At 38.5% G+C, this 22,166-nt stretch overlaps 1 protein-coding gene across 1 annotated transcript in view; it reads right to left on the minus strand.

Annotated features, from left to right (window-relative positions):
- The window catches only part of LOC123538309 (multidrug resistance-associated protein 1-like), a 65,954-nt gene that overhangs the window by 861 nt on the left and 42,927 nt on the right, over nt 1–22,166 (minus strand). Inside the window, exons 20-24 of the mRNA XM_053529691.1 lie at nt 21,607–21,753; nt 18,574–18,664; nt 6,062–6,372; nt 3,122–3,321; nt 1,712–1,846 (exon numbers count right to left, since the gene is read on the minus strand). Coding sequence (XP_053385666.1) covers nt 1,712–1,846; nt 3,122–3,321; nt 6,062–6,372; nt 18,574–18,664; nt 21,607–21,753 — 884 coding nt within the window. The remainder of the gene's footprint in view (nt 1–1,711; nt 1,847–3,121; nt 3,322–6,061; nt 6,373–18,573; nt 18,665–21,606; nt 21,754–22,166) is intronic.

Raw genomic sequence — 22,166 nt, forward strand, 5'->3', positions numbered from 1 at the left:
AGAAGAAGTGCCAAGTCAACTGCAGTTCTGAATGGATTTTAATTCTTGGGCAATTTGAAAGGGGGCCACCCAAGGATCATTTTGTGAGGTTTGGTGTAAGTCTGCCCTGTAGTTTTGCAGATTTTTTAAATTTACAACATAGCCATATAGGAACTAGAAATGTGTCCATGGGACACAGATGCCCCCACTACATGACATTAGTCAGGGGCCAGAACTCCTACAATACTGAATGAATCCGGATGCGAAACCCTAGGTGCACAACTACACATGCTGACCAACATTCCTGTAAACTTTGGTGATTCTAAGTCAAATACTTTTGGGGCTATGCGCGACACAACATTAAAATGACCAATTTTTTACTAAGTCAGGGGCCATAACTCCTACATGACCGGATGAATCCGGACGCGAAACCCCAGGTGCACAACTACACATGCTGACCAACATGCCTGTAAAGTTTTGTGACTCTAGGTCATATACTTTAGGAGCTAGGCACAACACAACATTAAAATGACCAATTTTTACAAAGTCAGGGGCCATAACTTCTACATGACTGCATGAATCCGGACGTGAAACCCCAGGTGCACAACTACACATGCTGACCAACATTCCTGTAAACTTTGGTGATTCTAGGTCAAATACTTTTGGAGCTATGCGCGACACAACATTAAAATAACCAATTTTTTACTAAGTCAGGGGCCATAACTCCTACATGTCTGGATGAATCCGGACGCGAAACCCCAGGTGCACAACTACACATGCTGACCAACATGCCTGTAAAGTTTTGTGACTCTAGGTCATATACTTTTGGAGCTAGGCACAACACAACATTAAAATGACCAATTTTTACAAAGTCAGGGGCCAGAACTTCTACATGACTGAATGAATCCGGATGCGAAACCCCAGGTGCACAACTACACATGCTGACCAACATTCCTGTAAAGTTTTGTGACTCTACGTCAAATACTTTCAGAGCTACGCGCTACACAACATTTTCGGAAGGACAGACGGACGGACGGACAGACGGACGGACGGACTGACAAGAGCAAATCTATATGCCCCCCCTCCCAGAGTGGGGGCATAAAAATAAGCCCCGCCCCCTGGCGGCCTTGTTTTTTACCGAAATAGAACGGCTTAAGCAATTTTGGTAGTGGGTCACCTAGAGATCATTTCTACAAAATAATTTTGAAATCCAGCTAACAGTTTCTGAGAAGATTTTTTTAAATTTTCCTTTCGGTTGCCATGGCAACAAAAGTTCTGCATGGATTTTAATTCTTTGGGCAATTTTGAAAGGGGGCCACCCAAGGATCATTCCTGTTAAGTTTTGTGTAAATCTGCCCATTGGTTTTGAAGAAGAAGATTTTTTTTAGAAATTGTTGACACATGACGGACGACTGAGGATGTTGACACACGATGGACGACGGACACTGAGTGGTCACAAAAGCTCACCTTGAGCCTTTGGCTCAGGTGAGCTGAAAATGAAATACCATTACATTATTTTGTTGGCTTTTCAAGTCATATTGGCATAGTTTTTAGGTCATGTGTCAACTTATTGCCACTTCACTGGCTAAGGCAGCCCTGGGAGAAGTCAGGGGACCCTTGGAGCCCTGTTTCAGCGACAGGAATTCAGATAGTTTCCTCATAGGAGAGAATACTATATCCCCAGTGTCGGTTAAAACCCAAAACATTGAGAAGTACATAGCCGCTTCCATACTTTCTTACCTGTAAAGCATAGGACACTGATAACCCCACTAGTGCCCCATTGATGTTATTTCTCTCGACGACAGCAAACAGTGAGGCAGCCAGTACAATGACTGCTCCCATTATCTCTAGACGGAAACCAAGCCACCTAGGAAAATATATCAAAACATCCATTTTGGTGATTTCACAAACACTTAAAAACTTTTCAAGAAATGCAAAAGAAAATTCTTTTTCAAATAGAAACAGTGATTGCCACTGTTTGCAGGCAGATTATTTAGTAAGCAAAATTTATTTCTGCCAGTATGCCTGTATCACTTCAACTTTCAAATTCAAAACTGTATTCCTTGCAGCTTTAATGCCAGTCTAAAACAATATTAAATACCAGTAATTTAAGCAGGAGAATTAAGTGTTACCATAAGTTCTTTAACTTTATATGTAGTACTTTTAATATTTTACCTGTTAACTGGGTATGTGCTATCATAAATATCCTACCTGTTAACTGGGTATGTGCTATCATAAATATCCTACCTGTTAACTGTGTATGTGCTATCATAAATATCCTACCTGTTAACTGTGTATGTGCTATCATAAATATCCTACCTGTTAACTGTGTATGTGCTATCATAAATATCCTACCTGTTAACTGTGTATGTGCTATCATAAATATCCTACCTGTTAACTGTGTATGTGCTATCATAAATATCCTACCTGTTAACTGGGTATGTGCTATCATAAATATCCTACCTGTTAACTGTGTATGTGCTATCATAAATATCCTACCTGTTAACTGTGTATGTGCTATCATAAATATCCTACCTGTTAACTGTGTATGTGCTATCATAAATATCCTACCTGTTAACTGGGTATGTGCTATCATAAATATCCTACCTGTTAACTGTATGAGTGGTACTATTCATAATTTACAGTATTTACCTTGTATATGATGCCATAAATGAGCTGAGCCACGAGAAAACCAACATAGTGCGTTTGCGACCATGCTGTTCGCTTTCAAAGCCTATTACAATTAGAGAAACTGTTAGCGAACAGCATGGACCCTGACCAGACTGCGCAGATGCGCAGGCTGGTCTGGATCCATGCTGGTCACAAATGCACTATGTTGGTTTTCTCATAGCATGGCTCAAATAGTTTACCCAAAACTGTGAATGTGGTAAAATAAATATTTTACCAGTAAATTGTGTATGTGGTACCATAAATATTTTACCTGTTAAATGCAAATATGATACCTAATTTACCAATTTTATTATATATGTAGTACCATAGATATTTTACAAAGTAACTGTATATGTGGTTCCATATCTTATTAATCTTAGAATTTACCATGTATGTGATACTGCAATTATTTTACCTAGGTATCATAAATATTTTACCTCTAACTGAGTATATGGTACCATAAATATTTTACCTGTTTACGGTGTTACTAGCAAATGCATATTCCTGGTTGAAGTCCACTCTATGTTCCGACTCATCTATAAACCTATCTTGCACGTTGAAAGCTCGTATAACACTGGCACCTGTGAGACTCTCACTGAAGTTGTTGTAAATTGGTGACCTGGTTTTAGACTCTAATCTCTTTAATTGTCTTGAGGTAGGTATATAGAATCTCTAAAACATTGCAATATGAAAAGTTTGAAGTCTGATGAAACACTGGTGTTGCAAAATTGACAATTAGGTACTGCAAAATATATATCAAACAAGAGGACCATGATGGTCCTGAATCGCTCACCTATCCCCACATGACCCAGTGTTGAACTGAGTATGACGTCGTTATTTCTATTATTTGACATAGTGACCTAGTTTTTGAGCACATGTGACCTAGATATCATCAAGATAAAAAATTCTGACCAATTTTCATGAAGATCCATTGAAAAATATGGCCTCTAGAGAGGTCACAAGCTTTTTCTATTATTTGACCTAATGACCTAGTTTTTGATCCAACATGACCCACTTTTAAACTTGACCTAGATATCATCAAGGTGAACATTCTCACCAATTTTCATGAAGATCTCGTGAAAAATATGGCCTCTAGAGAGGTCACAAGGTTTTTCTATTTTTCGACCTACTGACCTAGTTTTTGACCGCACATGACCCAGTTATGAACCTGACCTAGATATCATCAAGCTGAACATTCTCACCAGTTTTCATGAAGATCCATTGAGAAATATGGCCTCTAGAGAGGTCACAAGGTTTTTCTATTTTTAGACCTACTGACCTAGTTTTTTACCCCACGTGACCCAGTTTCGAACCTGACCTAGATATCATCAAGGTTAACATTCTGACCAATATTCATGAAGATCTCATGAAAAATATGGCCTCTAAAGAGGTCACAAGGTTTTTCTATTTTTAGATCTACTGACCTAGTTTTTAACCCCACGTGACCCAGTTTCAAACTTGATCTAGATATCATCAAGGTAAACATTCTGACCAATTTTCCTGAAGATCCATTGAAAAATATGGCCTCTAGAGAGGTCACAAGGTTTTTCTATTTTTAAACCTACTGACCTAGTTTTTGACCGCACTTGACCCAGTTTCGAACTTGACCTAGATATAATCAAGGTGAACATTCTGACCAATTTTCATGAAGATCCATTGAGAAATATGACCTCTAGAGAGGTCACAAGGTTTTTCTATTTTTAGACCTACTGACCTAGTTTTTGATCCAACATGACCCAGTATCGAACTTGACCTAGATATCATCAAGGTGAACATTCTCACCAATATTCATGAAGATCTCATGAAAAATATGGCCTCTAGAGAGGTCACAAGGTTTTTCTATTTTTAGATCTACTGACCTAGTTTTTACCCCCACGTGACCCAGTTTCGAACTTGACCTAGATATCATCAAGGTGAACATTCTGACCATTTTTAATGAAGATCCATTGAGAAATATGGCCTCTAGAGAGGTCAAAAGGTTTTTCTATTTTTAGACCTAATGACCTAGTTTTTGACCCCACGTGACCCAGTTTCGAACTTGACCTAGATATCATCAAGGTGAACATTCTGACCAATATTCATGAAGATCTCATGAAAAATATGGCCTCTAGAGAGGTCACAAGGTTTTTCTATTTTTAGACCTACTGACCTAGTTTTTGACCCCACGTGACCCAGTTTCGAACTTGACCTAGATATCATCAAGGTGCACATTCCAACCAATTTTCATGAAGATCTTTGAAATATATGGCCTCTAGAGAGGTCACAAGGTTTTTCTATTTTTAGACCTACTGACCTAGTTTTTGATGGCACGTGACCCAGTTTCGAACTTGGCCTAGATATCATCAAGGTGAACATTCTGACCAACTTTCATAAAGATCCCATGAAAAATGTGACCTCTAGAGTGGTCACAAGCAAAAGTTTACGGACGCACGCACGCACGGACGGACGGACGGACGCCCCGCGATCACAAAAGCTCACCTTGTCACTTTGTGACAGGTGAGCTAAAAACAGTTTAGTCCCTTTGTGTTTCATAAATTTACGACTCTAACACTGGTTTGCGTAAGGTAGTTCTGCACATTCCGCTCAATTTTTTTCTACAATGCAGAATGATTGTAATTAAACCCTGATTTAAAGAGGTCTGCAAATTTCAAGTCAATTTCACAAGTCAACATAATAATTATCTATTCTTAGAAAGAAAGCAAGTTGCACCAGTTGCTATTAATTCATAGGATAATTTTCTTTTCAGTATGCAGAGTTTAGGCTCTATTCTATGTAATCTGGCTAAGTGACATTATGTCATTACATAATATTTACATTCGCCCTATTCTTTTCCATTGAAAATTATGACGTTCATTTCGTATGAACAGCAATAAGAAAGGCGCGAAAGTTACGTTAACGCTGCATAGAGACAACGGGCCCCGTTCTGACGACAGGCGGGAGAACGTTCCTTAGATGACGTCAAAGCTGTTCTGTCTGGTGAACAGAATGGCTGGGATGCTGATTTTAATGTTAAATGCAACAAAATGTGTGAAATTTATAATAAAATCTTGTTTACGAATGGAAAGGAAATAAAATGTAAATATAAGAAATGAAATATTTTTTCGGTGTTCATGCGAAATGAATGACAGAATAGGATTGGCAAATAAAACATGAATCGCTAGTGCGATTCATGGATTTGCCAATCCTATTCTGTCGTTCATTTCGTATGAACACCGAAAAAAATATTTCATTTCTTAAATGCATATACAATGTGTACTTCATGTAAGCATGTACACATAAATGTGGGCATGGCACACATTTAGCAAAAGCTCCTATACCAATTATCATTTTTACATTGATTTGATTCTCAAAGTAAAACACTCGGTTTCTGGGATTTTGCGATATCTAGTTTCAACTATAGTTTTTGTCTTACCTGTAACATGATATATATAACTCCAAGTGGAAGGATGACACTCAGGAATACAGGTGTGCTGTAGGATATAACTATCAGTATGCTCATTACCAGATAAAAACAGTACAACACTTCAACAAACATGTGTGGCAGTGTAGTGTCTATCGCCTCGATATCTTGAGAAAACCGGTTCACAATGCGCCCCACTGGTGTTGTATCGAAGAACCACATTGGTCCGCGTAATACGTTGGTCAGCATGTTTTCGTGAAGTATTTTAGAAGCTTGGACACAACGGATTGCTTGAAGAATGGAGTAAGAAATGACAAGAACACCTGAAAATATAAATATCATATATAGAAAACATCTGCTTACATACAAGTATTAAAACATTTCTTTCTTCTTTCTTCTTCTCGTTTGCAATCATACTATTATTACATTAAATTAGGCCACACTTCTGCACTGTAATATCCAAAGACAGCACACTGCTAATTTCAAATACACAGCAGTTATGAAACAAGAGGACCATGATGGTCCTGAATCGCTCACCTCTTCCCACATGACCCAGTTTTGAGTATGACGTCATTTTTTCTATTATTTGACATAGTGACCTAGTTTTTGAGCTCATGTGACCCAGTTTTGAACTTGACCTAGATATTATCAAGATAAAAATTCTGACCAATTTTCATGAAGATCCATTGAAAAATATGGTCTCTAGAGAGGTCACAAGGTTTTTCTATTATTTGACCTATTGACCTAGTTTTCAAAGGTATGTGACTCTGTTTTGAATTTTAACTAGATATCATCAAGGTGAAAATTCAGATCAATTTTCATGAAGATCCATTGAAAAATATGGCTTCTAGAGAGGTCAAAAGATTTTAATAATTTCAGACCTACTGACCTAGTTTTTGACCGCAGTTGACCCAGTTTCAAACTTGACCTAGATATCATCATGATGAGCATTCAGACCAACTTTCATACAGATCCCATGAAAAGTATGGCCTCTAGAGATGTCACAAGGTTTTTTTTTATTATTTAACCTACTGACCTAGTTTTTTAAGGCACGTGACCCAGTTTCAAACTTGACCTAGATATCATCAAGGTGAACATTCTGACCAATTTTTATGGAGATCCATTCACAAGTATGGCCACTAGAGGTCACAAGGTTTTTCTATTTTTAGACCTACTGACCTAGTTTTTGACCGCACATGACCCTGTTTCAAACTTGACCTAGATATCATCAAGATGAACATTCAGGCCAATTTTCATACATATCCCATGAAAAATATGGCCTTTAGAGAGGTCACAAGGTTTTTCTACTATTCGACCTATTGACTTAGTTTTTGACAGCATGTGACCCACTTTTGAACTTGACCTAGATATCATCAAGATGAACATTCAGACCAACTTCCATACAGATCCCATGAAAATTATGGCCTCTAGAGAGGTCACAATGTTTTTCTATTATTTGACCTACTGACCTAGTTTTTGATGGCACGTGACCCAGTTTCGAATTTGACCTAGATATCATCAAGGTGAACATTCTGACCAATTTTCATGAAGATCTCATGAAATATATGGCCTCTAGAGAGGTCACAAGGTTTTTCTATTTTTAGACCTACTGACCTAGTTTTTGACCGCACGTGACCCAGTTTCGAACTTGACCTAGATATCATCAAGATGGACATTCAGACCAATTTTCATGCAGATCCCATGAAAAATATGGCCTTTAGAGAGGTCACAAGGTTTTTCTATTATTTGACCTACTGACCTAGTTTTTGATGGCACGAGACCCAGTTTCGAATTTGACCTAGATATCATCAAGGTGAACATTCTGACCAATTTTTATGGAGATCCATTCATAAGTATGGCCTCTAGAGAGGTCACAAGGTTTTTCTATTTTTAGATCTACTGACCTAGTTTTTGATCGCACATGACCCTGTTTCGAACTTGACCTAGATATCATCAAGATGAACATTCAGACTAATTTCCATACAGATCTCATGAAAAATATGGCCTCTAGAGAGGTCACAAGGTTTTTCTATTATTTGACCTACTGACCTAGTTTTTGAAGGCACGTGACCCACTTTCGAACTTGACCTAGATATCATCAAGATGAACATTCTGACCATTTTCATGAAGATCTCATGAAATATATGGCCTCTAGAGAGGTCATAAGTGTCACGAGGTCCAAAACCACTGAATATCAGTATTTTGTCTATATGTTGTTTTGTCCTTGTTCCGTGTATATATTGTATGAAATGTCTTTATGTGTTATTATTTAGTATTATTTCCATACAGCCCGATCCTATATGAATTCCTATATCATTTTCTTTTCATTCATCCATCTAACATTTTCTAACACTTACCAGTTAATTAGAGGCCTTAACAAGATTTGCATGCCGGGCCTCATTTTTTTGAATTTTTCCCGGATGTTACTACACGCATGCGCACTTGGAAATATATTCTTGATGGTTTGCGCCTGAAGTTTTTCCTTCTGATACATTTATTTATCAAGGTCTTGTTTTTGTGCCTTTACAGGTAATTGTTATTGCATTCATTTTGTCATGTATTCATGCATCTTTCCATATCGTATTTATGTAATTCGGTGCTGTATTTATTGAATTGCACTTGGAAATATATTCTTGATGGTTTGCGCCTGAAGTTTTTCCTTCTGATACATTTATTTATCAAGGTCTTGTTTTTGTGCCTTTACAGGCCAAAACGCCCCATCCCAAGAGAAAGAGAACACACGACATTGGTGGCCAGTGTGGATTTTTCAAATACAGATGGGCGATATTTTATGGTACGAAATTTTGGGGACGAAACAGGTACTACGGGAATGACGTCACGGATTCCCGCGAACAGCCAATGAAAACGGTTGTAATAAAGAGTATTACTTCCGGAAGTTGGGTACTTCCTCAGGAATGTCATGTAAACAAACACATGGACATGACTATTAAAGTGCACATATTGAAAGTTTTCTTTATTTCTTTTAGAGCTCAGTTAAACTATTTAATTAAATACAATTCGGTGGACTACCTTTCTGGATTGTGTCGTCGTTGGAAATGAACCAGGTTCAAAGGATTTTCTACACTTTCAATGTACAGTGACTTTGACAGTTCACTGACAGATTTGACAGCTGTGACTTTGTAAAAGTTTGGGAGTTTGTGATAAGAGTTAGTGACTCTATAAGTGATTAGATTTATTGTGGCAGTAAATATTGACATTTTACTGGATACCTCACCACACTTTATTTAGAAAAAAAAAAAATTCATTGACACATTTTGTACATGTATATTATAAAAATGTATTCTTAGAAATTAATTTTGCATTGATATTTTCAGGCTGAAGTTTAAGGAGCCTTGTATCTCAGGCTGCCTCACTATACTTTGAATAATTTGCTGATTGATTGAATGGTCTAAAGTGTACAGTGGTTGGCACGGGTGACAGCATCACAACTTGACACAAGCACAGATTTACAGGTGGTGAAGGGTTGGTTACTTGGTATTTGGTGAGCTAACAATTTCATACTTCATTAAATCATACCCCAGTCCAAGAAAATCCTATATTGAAATATATCAAATATATTATAAAATATTCACACAGTACATTATTCCGGTCACAATACATTATTCCGGTGTAACATCATTTATTTATTTGTGTGTAATTTTCATCAGTGGTGTTCTTCTTTTAAAAAAAAAAAAAAAAAAAAAAAAAAAAAAAAAAAAAAAAAAAAAAAGGAACCAGCTTTGAACAGAATTTCTTGTAGCTTAGTATTAGATAAGGGCAGTATAGCATTTAGATTAGTTTGACACAGTTGTAAAGGACTGAAGAAGCCATATTTTAAATCTAAACCAGAAGTGATCTTGTTGAGCTTGTTAGATTGGAGCAGAAGTTTTGAAATGCAATATTTATTCTTTAGATAGAATAAATTGTTCATTTCAAAAAGTTGTCGCAAAATTTTGAACGGTGATCAAGACTGAGGCGCAGTAACTTAGGTGGAAGATATACAGTCAGGTGGTAAGGTCTGAATTGAAAATCAGACTTATTATTGAATAAAATCTGAAACCGTGTTGTGTTATTTCATCCAAATTTTCTGTTTTTGTGCAGAAAAATATAGAAAGCATTTGAAATTAATATTTGCAGAATATATTTCTTGTGTCTTCTTATTATCAAGATTACTGGTTCAAATTAAAATTTAGTTTGATCAGTATTTATACACAAAACCGGTTACCACAGAAAAAGCTGTTTTCCGGATTACCACATTTGGCAATTTATTGCAATAATTTTGTCCGTGGTTGAAAAATTTGTTTACAACTTTGTGTTTGAGTTATACAGCTAGTGGTGAAGCTGTCATTAGAATATATTGTAGGGTGAGAAGCAAACAGTGTTACAGAAAAATTGTCTGCATAGTATGGTGTACCAGGCAGACCATAACAGTCATTGATTTTACATAGAATATTTTTCTAGAGTAATAGAAATTGACTTCAAGATCTCTTGTTTGTGTAACAAGTTTGATCTTTTGAACACATTGATTGATACTCATACTATTGTCAGAACAGATTGTATGGTGTACAGAGAAGGCCATTGTGTATGAATTGAGTACATTGGTGACTTAGCCTTATCAGTGATAGCTTTTTGATTTTTTTCAGTGAACTGCTGATAGCATCATCGTTACCCCGACTTACGTTTTATAAATAGTATGGTGTCTTAGTAGAGCCATTTCCCAAAACCTGAATTTTATGTAACATTTTTTAGTCTTATCAGTGATAGCTTTTTTTTGATTTTTTTTCAGTGAACTGCTGATAGCATCATCGTTACCCCGACCTGTGCTTTACAGATAGTATGGTGTCTTGGTAGAGCCATTTCCCAAAACCTGAATTTTATGTAACATTTTTTCTTTTGTCATATGTGATCCCACACTTCCAGTATTAGTGTACTTTATTTTGTGAGGTACAGTTGAACCTTTTTGAATTGATTTGGTATATTTGTTTGCTTTGATCATGGCGGATGGAACAACACGGTCAATGGAGTATTCTCCTGCAGATCTTGAATATTTTGCTTCAGAGTTACGCAAGTCTGGCAAATTTCATGTCAGTGAGTTTACTAGTACCCCACATACTACAGGTGTATCCCATACTACCACGTATAACGTGACACCTACCCCAATACGAGAATATAATAGGAGGTCCAGTAGATTTGGTGCAGACAGACCACATCCTGATGAAGCTTCTTTTCATCCTCCTACTACTGCCCGTTTATTTCCAGATCTAGCCCTTCCCAGTATGCTGATAGATCTTTTGTGACCCCTCGCATGGATTATGTACATCCTCGCATTCCTGAGTTACCATCTTTCTCTGGTGATGGAAAGTTAAATTCTTCCATGTTTGAAATTTGGAGGTATGATGTAAATTGTCTCCTTGATGAGGGCATTTACCCCTCCCATATTATTAGGGAGGCTATCCGTAAGTCCCTCAAGGGTAGTGCCAGAGGTGTTTCTTCTCCATTGGGTGAATATGCATCTGTTACAGAAATTATAGCTGAACTGGAGGGTATATATGGCAATGTACAGTCGAGCGAACGACTCAAAGAGCAGTTTTATAGCGAGAAGCAGAACGCAGAGGAGTCAGTTGCAGATTATAGTCTACGTCTAGAGCGACTTCTTAGCAGGGTCCCTGGACACCTTGATAGAACAAGCAGGAACAACATGCTGAGGAGTAGGCTATGGTCAGGACTTAGAGATATGGACCTAAAGAATGCATCAAGGTACCTCTTTGAGAAGCACATGGATTATAACACGCTTCGAAAAGAGCTGAGAGCCATAGAAGAGGATCTTCGCCAATCCAGAACTCCAACATCTGTCCTTAAACCTTGTAAACCTGAAGTGAAACAGGAAATATCCCTTCCATCTGAAGACAAGAAGTCGGATACAGCTGACCCAGTTGCTGCCAAACAGTATGCTACCACCGTAGAAAGTAGACTACTTAAGGAGATCCAGAGCATGGCCAAGCAAATGGAACGGATGGATGCCAAAATCTCTGGCATGGAGAAGGACATTAGAGACTTGAAAGCTAACCAAGCCAGTAGAAAACAGTGGAACGGTGGTAAGTCCAAAGGAGCAGATACTCCAAAGGAAGAGAATGTTGACAAGCCAGATTTAAACTCCAACCGACCTTCGTCGTAGGGCAGATCGAAGGTCGAGCTCATCACAGTGTTAGCCCTAGTTCGTCTTTGCCACTTGTTGGTACATCTAATGAGGCCGATATTCTTATCAATGGTACTTTGACTAAAGGTTTGATAGACACCGGATCTATGGTTTCTACCGTCAGTAAATCCTTTTTCAAATCGTTAGATCCACTGCCAAAGTTGTGTCAGCTTTCAGACTTCAGTTTGGACATTACTGGTGCTAATGGTTCTCAGATACCATATTTGGGGTATTCTGTTTTAGATGTTTCTTTTCCATCTTTTGCATCAACTACCATTCCAGTCCCTATTCTGATTGTCCCTGACACTGCATATTCACTCACTGTCCCATTGATAATAGGTACCAACATTTTGAACTTTTTGAAGTCATCTGGAACCGAAGGATTATCATCTTCTCTGTCGGATGCCTTGGCTTCCCTGCCCGGAGAAAATACCACACCTGTCACACTTCTTCATCAACGCACAGTTATCGTGAAACCGTATGAGACTACGACTCTTGACGGCAAAGCAAGGAATATTGGTAACATGTCAGCAGGTGTTACAGAGTCTACTGATTCCTTGATGTTGAATGTTTGTCCTAGGTTAGTAAAGTTGCAGCCAGGTAGCTCTTTTTGTAGAATTCCTGTGCGTGTATGTAACTTAACTGCCAGACCAATCTCTATACATCCTAGAATGACACTTTGTAATTTACAGGATGTTTCTGTTGTGCGGTCTATTGATCCCTGTGAAGGAATTGTTGATAAATCACACAACTCTGACAAGTCTCTGGAAGATCTTGGTATCATGATTCCCACTGACACATTAACTTCTGGACAACAACATGAAGCCATTTCCTTTCTTTGTAAGTGGAAACATATTTTCTCGGCCGGACCTACAGATCTTGGTTCCACAGACTTAGTTGAGCATGAAATCAAACTATCCGATCCCACTCCTTTTAAAGATCCTTACCGTCGCATACCTCCAGGAATGTTTGAAGAGGTTCGTGAACACCTGCGAGACATGATCAATGCTGGAGCGATCCGGGATTCGAACAGTCCTTTCTCTTCCAACGTAGTTCTTGTTAGGAAAAAGGATGGCTCCTTGCGTTTTTGCATAGACTACCGGAAATTGAATAATCGCAGCATCAAAGATGCATATTCACTCCCTCGTATTGATGAAACTATAGACTCTCTTGTTGGTTCTACTCTCTTTTCTAAACTTGATCTTCGCTCTGGTTACTGGCAGGTCCCCATCAAAGAGGAGGATAAGCACAAGACCGCCTTCAGTGTCGGTCCACTCGGCTTTTTCGAGTGCAATAGGATGGCCTTTGGTCTTACAAATGCCCCTGCAACGTTTCAAACGTTTGATGGGAAAGTTGTATGGAGAGCTCCATCTCAGAGAATGTTTGATATATCTCGAGATATCATTATCTTCTCTGATTCTGTTGATTCTCACTTCGGGGTCTGGAAGCAGTATTTCAACGTCTTGAGCTGCATAACCTCAAGTTAAAGGGATCCAAATGTGAGTTTCTTTAGACCCCAGGTTCGTATCTTGGGCATATTGTGAGTTCCAGAGGTGTTGAAACCGATCCTGAAAAGATCAGAGCTCTGAAAACCTATCCAGTTCCTACAAATATTAAGGAACTCCGAAGCTTTTTAGGTTTTTCCGGCTACTACAGACGGTATGTGGAAAATTATGCTCAGATTGCCAAACCCTTGAACGATCTTTTAGTTGGAATATCTACAAACAAGGCCTCTCGTAAGATGAAGGTTCCCTTTGTTTGTGGTCCAGAGCAACAGAAAGCTTTCTCTGCCTTGATCGAGAAATTGACTTCTCCGCCAGTCCTGGCTTTCGCAGATTACACCAAACCTTTTATTCTTAATGTCGACGCTAGCTGCAGTGGTTTAGGTGCTGTGCTTTATCAGACTGGACTTGATGGAAAGGAGCATGTTGTATCTTACGCAAGCAGGGGCTTGAGAGCTAGTGAGAGACACTATCCAGCTCATAAGCTTGAGTTCCTGGCTCTCAAGTGGGCTGTTTGCGATAAGTTCCATGATTACCTATATGGCAACTCTGTGGAAGTCCGTACCGACAACAACCCACTCACGTATGCTTTTTCTTCTGCTAATCTGGATGCCACTAGCCACAGATGGCTTGCTTCTTTGTCCACCTATGACATCAAGATGAACTACAGGTCTGGAAAGGAGAACATCGATGCCGACACCTTGTCTAGAATTCCGTCTTCTTGTCATGACTCCAACATTCTTTTTTCTGATGCTGTAAAGGCTTTACTTCAAGCTCAGTCTGATGGTCCAAGTCAGCGACCAGCTGTTGAGTGTATTTCTTTCAGTCAGCAAGTTCTTACTGACAACCCCCGTGATGAGGTACCTGTTGGAAGTGGTTTGAAGTCGATAGACTGGAAGCAGGAACAAGCAACTGATCCGACTCTGACCCGTGTTATTCAGCTTCTTGAAATAGGTCACAGACTCACTGAACGTCAGAAGGCGCATGAGACATCACAGGTGAGAGCTTACCTCAGAGAGTGGAGTAACCTCTATCTCAAAGATTCTGTTCTTTTTCGTAAGGGTATGTCCAGTGGCTATCCCGTCACTCAGCTTGTTCTTCCTGAACATCTTTTTGACCTTGTTTTCCAAGGCTTACATGAAGAGGCAGGTCATCAGGGTTGTTCCCGTACTATTTCCTTGGTCAGATCTCGTTTCTTTTGGCCCCAGATGGAGCAGTCTATTGAGCATAGAGTACGTAACTGTCCTAGGTGTATTCGACGGAAGAGGCTGGATAAGACTGCAGCCAAGCTGAATCCTGTACATTCCAGTTATCCTACGGAAATCGTCTGTATGGATGTTCTTATCCCTTGAGATGTCCCGTGGGGGTTATGAAAATATCTTGTCATAACCGATCATTTTACTCGGTTCGCCCAGGCACTCCCAGCCAAAAACCAGACTGCACATACTACCGCAAAGCTTCTCTTTGAAAATTTCATCTGTCACTATGGTTTCCCTAGTCGGATCCATAGTGATCAAGGTCGAAATTTTGAAAGTGAAGTGATCCGGGAGCTCTGCAAGATCGCCAGTATTGACAAGTCCAGAACGACCCCTTATCACCCGCAAGGCAACGGAATGCTGGAGAGATTTAATGAGACACTCCTCAACATGTTGGGAACACTAGAAGATCACCAGAAGGCCAACTGGAAGTCTCATGTCCCGACCCTTGTCCATGCCTATAACTCTACCCCTCATTCTTCAACTGGTTACACACCCCATTTTCTTATGTTTGGGCGCCATCCAAGGCTTGCAATCGATGCGTTCTTGGGCATCGAACCAGATAAATCTGAGGTCAAGGACAAGTCCTATGTTTCTGGTCTTCGCCACAGACTGAAGTTTGCTTATAGTGTAGCAAGCAGAGAAGCCAGGAAGCAAGGTAAAAGACACAAGAGGTGGTATGATCTCCGGGTAAGGGAAGCCAAGCTTGAGGTTGGAGACAGAGTCCTGGTAAGGAATGTTGGCATCAGAGGGAAGGCCAAGTTAGCAGACAGATGGGAGAAGGACGTGTACATCATTGTTGGTCAGCCTACTGAAGGTATCCCCATATTTGAAGTGAAGAAGGAGCACAGCAGAGAAAAGCCTAGAGTTCTTCACAGAAACCTGCTACTCCCCTTTATGGGAATTCCTTTGAACAGAACCCCACCCAGTCCAAACTTAGATTCTCCCAGTAGTGTTTCCCTCAATGCACAAGATTCTTCTCCAGAAACTTCTGTTCATTCTTCAGGTACTCCTGAGACAGAGAACATTCAACATACATCTGTGAATACATCACGGAGAACGTCCCTAACAAATGATGTTTCTCATTCTGTTTCAGATCAGGCAGATCCTGTTGAAAAGATAGAACTTAGCCGGGCTCCTAGTGCTAAATATGTAATACCAGCTCTACGTGGTAAGCCTGACGATCAGACAGAGGTGCAGAGGCCTAGACGAACCAGAGCTAAACCTGGGTGGATGAGATCAGATAGCTGGAATTTTAAGTGATACTGGTCACTTTCATTTTATTCGCATACGGTACAGTGTATAATAGTTGTATTTGATATGTTGCACGTCAATATACCTGTTTTTATTATTTTGTTGTCCCTAGTTTATTATGTGGTTCATTGAATGTATCACATAAAAGTACTGAAATCCTTGATTTGTGTACTTCACAGTACAGATTGTTCATATTTATTGTAGACTGTGCACATCTACGATAAATTTACACATATTTATTTTTGCGATCCGTGGTTGAAGATTCAACATATAATTTATTTCGCGGAGTTTGATGTTCGGTGGTTAGTTTTGTTGAAGCGGAAGAACTTTGTTTGCTATATAACCATGTAAGGTGTTACTATAAGTGTTTGTACACGTATATCTGTAGTAAACATATGCCTTACTGTAGTGAGTAGTTTAGTTACTTTACCGTCTAGACTGACATTAATAGTACATTAGTAATTCTGCTCCAAGCTGGTATATTTAGATTCTTTTGAATGTCGGGTCGACATTCCCCGAAGAGGGGGAGTATGTCACGAGGTCCAAAACCACTGAATATCAGTATTTTGTCTATATGTTGTTTTGTCCTTGTTCCGTGTATATATTGTATGAAATGTCTTTATGTGTTATTATTTAGTATTATTTCCATACAGCCCGATCCTATATGAATTCCTATATCATTTTCTTTTCATTCATCCATCTAACATTTTCTAACACTTACCAGTTAATTAGAGGCCTTAACAAGATTTGCATGCCGGGGCCTCATTTTTTTGAATTTTCCCGGATTTTTACTACACGCATGCGCACTTGGAAATATATTCTTGATGGTTTGCGCCTGAAGTTTTTCCTTCTGATACATTTATTTATCAAGGTCTTGTTTTTGTGCCTTTACAGGTAATTGTTATTGCATTCATTTTGTCATGTATTCATGCATCTTTCCATATCGTATTTATGTAATTCGGTGCTGTATTTATTGAATTGCACTTGGAAATATATTCTTGATGGTTTGCGCCTGAAGTTTTTCCTTCTGATACATTTATTTATCAAGGTCTTGTTTTTGTGCCTTTACAGGCCAAAACGCCCCATCCCAAGAGAAAGAGAACACACGACACAAGGTTTTTCTATTTTTAGACCTACTAACCTAGATTTTGACCGCACGTGACCCAGTTTCGAACTTGAGCTAGATATCATCAAGATGAGCACTCAGACCAACTTTCATACTGATCCCATGAAAAATATGACCTTGAGAGAGGTCACAAGGTTTTTCTATTATTTGACCTACTGACCTAGTTTTCAAAGGCACGTGACCCAGTTTCGAACTCGACCTAGATATCATCAAGGTGAACGTTCTGACCAATTTTCATGAAGATCTTGTGAAACATATGGCCTCTAGAGAGGTCACAAGTTTTTTCTATTTTTAGACCTACTGACCTAGTTTTTGACGGCACGTGACCCAGTTTCGAACTTGACCTAGATATCATCAAGATGAACATTCTGACCAATTTTCATGAAGATCTTGTGTAATATATGGCCTCTAGAGAGGTCACAAGGTTTTTCTATTTTTAGACCTACTGACCTAGTTTTTGAAGGCTCCTGACCCAGTTTCGAACTTGACCTAGATACCATCAAGATGAACATTCTGACCAACTTTCATAAAGATCCCATGATAAATGTGACCTCTAGAGTGGTCACAAGCAAAAGTTTACGGACGCATGCACGCACGCACGCACGGACTGACGGACGGACGGACGACGGACGACGGACACCGCGCGATCACAAAAGCTCACCTTGTCACTTTGTGACAGGTGAGCTAAAAATAAAACAGTTTGCTTTTTAAATACACTATTTGCTATTTTTTTATCAACATTTCAATTCTAAAATTGTAAAACGTTTTAATTACTAATAGGCAGTTAGTAAAATATATGTGCCATTAAAACAATCTGTGCTATTACAAAAATACAATCACAGATTATGTAACTAGAAGTTGTCAATCCTGAAACAAATTTCAAGGGTGAAGACCCTTCAAAAGTTACTGACAACATCAATACAACACAATTCAAGAGAAAAATGTGGGGAAAAAACCTATGGAAATTTACTAATCTTTTGTAACAAACTACCAGCACTGAGGTTCTAGGTGTACAGCCAGCAGACTGAAACCTTGCCTCCTAATCTTAACTTGTCCATATACATACAGGGAAAAATGACAATGCCCATTTTCCATTACATTTTTTACAAATCTGAATAATTTTAACCACCTAAATTAGTTGGGTCAGACTAATGAAAAAGATCAGGAAATACAAGTAATTAAAAACTTACCTTGTGCTATACCAAAAGCACCATATATACCCAGATAATAGTCATTCTTGTGTCTTCTTTCTGAACTGTTGGCTGGCCAGTATGTCAAGTTCTGAAATATACAACAAGAGGGTCATGATGATCCTATATCACTCACCTGTTAAACTTGGCCTTGGAATCATCAAGATAAACATTCTGACCAAGTTTCATGAATACAGGGTCATAAATGTAGCCTCTACAATGCTAATAAGCTTTTCCTTTGATTTGAGTGGTGACCTTATTTTTGACCCCACATGACCCAGTTTCGAACTTGACCTAGGAATCATCAAGATAAACATTCTGACCAAGTTTCATTAAGATAGGGTCATAAATGTGACCTCAAGAGTGTTAAAATGCTTTTCCTTTGATTTGACCAGGTGACCTAATTTTTGACCCCATATGACCCAGTATTGAACTTGGCATAGGAATCATCAAGATAAACATTCTGACCAAGATTCATGAAGATAGGTTCATAAATGTGGCCTCTAGGGCTTTTCTTTGATTTGACCTGGTGACCTAGTTTTTGACCCCACATGACCCAGTTTCTAAATCTGCCTATAGATCATCAAGATAAACATTCTGTGCAAGTTTGTATCAAATCAAAGCATAAATGAAACCTCTATATGCAGGCCCCCCCAGCAATACATTTGAAAAAACTAGGAGAAAACTAGGAATTTTTTAAGCAGAAAACTTGGAAAAAACTAGGAAAATCTTGGAATACTGAGACAAAAACTAGGAGGTATTATCAGATAAAGTGTTACCTTACTACTGTTTTTCTATCCAATTACCATACATATAAGCTATACAGAAATTTTTGACAGGGTGGGAGTGGGGGTCACCAGTCTAGGACGAAGATGTCACCGCTGAGAAGCCTAGCGGGGTATTTGAGGGGTGCCTTTGCCCATATTAGAGGTTTTCTGAATTTTGTTGAAATACAGGCATGAAATGGTGGCTTCTGGTGCATTTTTAGGTCTAAATTTTGAGGTAGTTTTTATATGCTGTGATGTTATATTTATTGCCTTTGTTATTGTGTATTATGCTATTGATGTTAAATGTCAATAAATAAATAAATAATGGAGGGGTAACCTGGAAAATTTTGAAATACAGGTATGAAATAGTGGCCTCTGGTGCGTTTCTGGGTCTAAATTTTGAGAAAAAATTATTCCATTGCCAAAACAGTATGTTGCATCTTTGATGAGTATAGGTCACTTCTCAGCCAACGGGGGGCATGGGCCCCCTCGACCTGGACATGGATCAGGGCCTGGTGTTCAGCTGACTGTAAATTTGCTTCTGCAGTTTCTGTTTGGCATCACTTAAGCATAGTCCAAATGTATCAGTGACACCAAACCACTACTGCCAGTAACACAGGCAAGTCAGCTGAACATCTCTACATTGTTTTCTGCAAGAAAATATTCAAAACACATTTAAAACACAAAACTGAAACTTTCAGACATAATGCTGCAAATGAAAAACTAGGAATACTAGGGGCATTTTAGAAAAACTAGGAAAAACTAGGAGCACTTTTAAAAAACTAGGAAAAACTAGGAAAACTAGGAAAAACTAGGAATGGCTGGAGAGCCTGTATATGGCTTAAAAAGGCCAGAACAGAAAATGTTGTCCGTTTCAGGGGCAGTAACTCTAGAACCCATGAAGAAATCTAGCAAGTTTTCAAAAGGAACCGAGATGTTATTGTGACTTAGGTTGAGTGTGTGGTTAAAATCGAATGTAAAATATCACCTCTTTTGTGTTCACAAGGTAAAAATTAACAAATCTGGCTCTTTCAGGGGTCAATCAGGGGCTGTAACTCTGGAACCTATCAGTGGATCTGAAAAATTCATCATGGAATCCAAGATCTATTTTGCAAGTTTGAATCAAATCAAACCAAAAATGAAGCCTTTATATGGCTGCAAAAGCTAAAATAGCAAATGCTGACCCTTTAAAGGGTCATAACTCTGGAACCAATGATGGGATCTGGCCAGTTTTCGAAAGGAACCAAGATATTCTGCCAATACAAGATTTATTAAAATCAATTGCAAAATGTGGTCTCTATCGTGTTCACAAGCCAAAATAGCAAATTTTGGCCTTTTAAGGGGCCATAACTCTGGAACCCATGATGGGATCTGGTCAGTTTTCGACAGGAACCAAGATATTATGCCAATACAACTTGTGTGCAAGTTTGATTAAAATTTATTGCAAAATGTGGTCTCTATTCTGTTCACAAGAAATTGTGGACAGATGATGAGGGTGATCACAAAAGCTTACCTTGTCACTACGTGACAGGGGAGCTAAAAACAATGGAACTGGAACAGGAAAAATGCCTTTTATTAAGATAATACTAAGACTTTTTAATCTCTACAGATCTGTTTTTTGTTTCTGTTGTGTTTACAGTCACATATATACAATTCAGGTCATAAGGTAACTTTTCCAGCTTTTTCAGATATCATCATGTTTCTGCCATTGAGTTAATATATCATCATGATCCGGCCATTGAGTTAATATATCATCATGTTTCTGCCATTGAGTTAATATATCATCATGTTTCTGCCACTGAGTTTATATATCATTATGTTCCTGCCACTGAGTTAATATATCATCATGATCCAGCCACTGAGTTAATATATCATCATGTTTCTGCCATTGAGTTTATATATCATCATGTTCCTGCCACTGAGTTCATATATCAGCATGTTCCTGCCATTGAGTTAATATATCAGCATGTCCCTGCCACTGAGTTCATATATCATCATGTTCCTGCAACTGAGTTCATATAGCAACATGTTCCTGCAACTTAGTTTATATATCATAATGTTCCTGCCACTGAGTTCATATATTGTCATGTTCCTGCCATTGAATTTAAATATCATCATGTTCCTGCCAATGAGTTCATATAACATTATGTTCCTGCCATTGACTTAATAATTATATCATCATGTTCCTGTCAGTCAGAATTTTTCTATCATGTTCCTGCACTTTAGTCTACATATTGTCATGTTCCTGTTTAAGTAATGCTCTTACCTGTAACTTTACATCTGATGTCCAATCAGTGAGCCATACACTGGACCACACTGAGAATATCTGATACACACCATACAAGATGATAATTACTAGGGATGACTTGAGACCCACAGCTCTAGCGTAAGACATGAAAACTGAAAACCGAACCTGCAAGAAAAACACAGTCAAACTAGTATTAACCCTTACCCTGCTAAATTTCTAAAATAGACTGGTCCATCATTCAATTTGGGCAATACCATTTATTATTCGAAGGAGAGAAAATTTAAGTTACTTCTAAGCTAAAAAGAAGTGTCCAACTCCAGAAATCATTTTCAGCAAACAATGTCGGAGTCTTTCTTAGTGTTTTTACATAGAATTATTCAATTATTCTAAATGCATTTGTCTGCAAAAATCTATAGCAGGTATTTTAATCCATATTTCACCATGTGTATGTACTAGGGAAGTTTGCATCATTATATGCTCGTGTTCTGAATCTGGAAGCTGTGAAAGAGTGTTGCTACTTCTTTATAAAGTGATGCTAAATTTTTATCTCAGTAGTATTAAAACTCCATTGTTACTGA

This window comes from Mercenaria mercenaria, chromosome 18, assembly GCF_021730395.1.
Source record: "Mercenaria mercenaria strain notata chromosome 18, MADL_Memer_1, whole genome shotgun sequence".
NCBI classification, from domain to species: domain Eukaryota; kingdom Metazoa; phylum Mollusca; class Bivalvia; order Venerida; family Veneridae; genus Mercenaria; species Mercenaria mercenaria.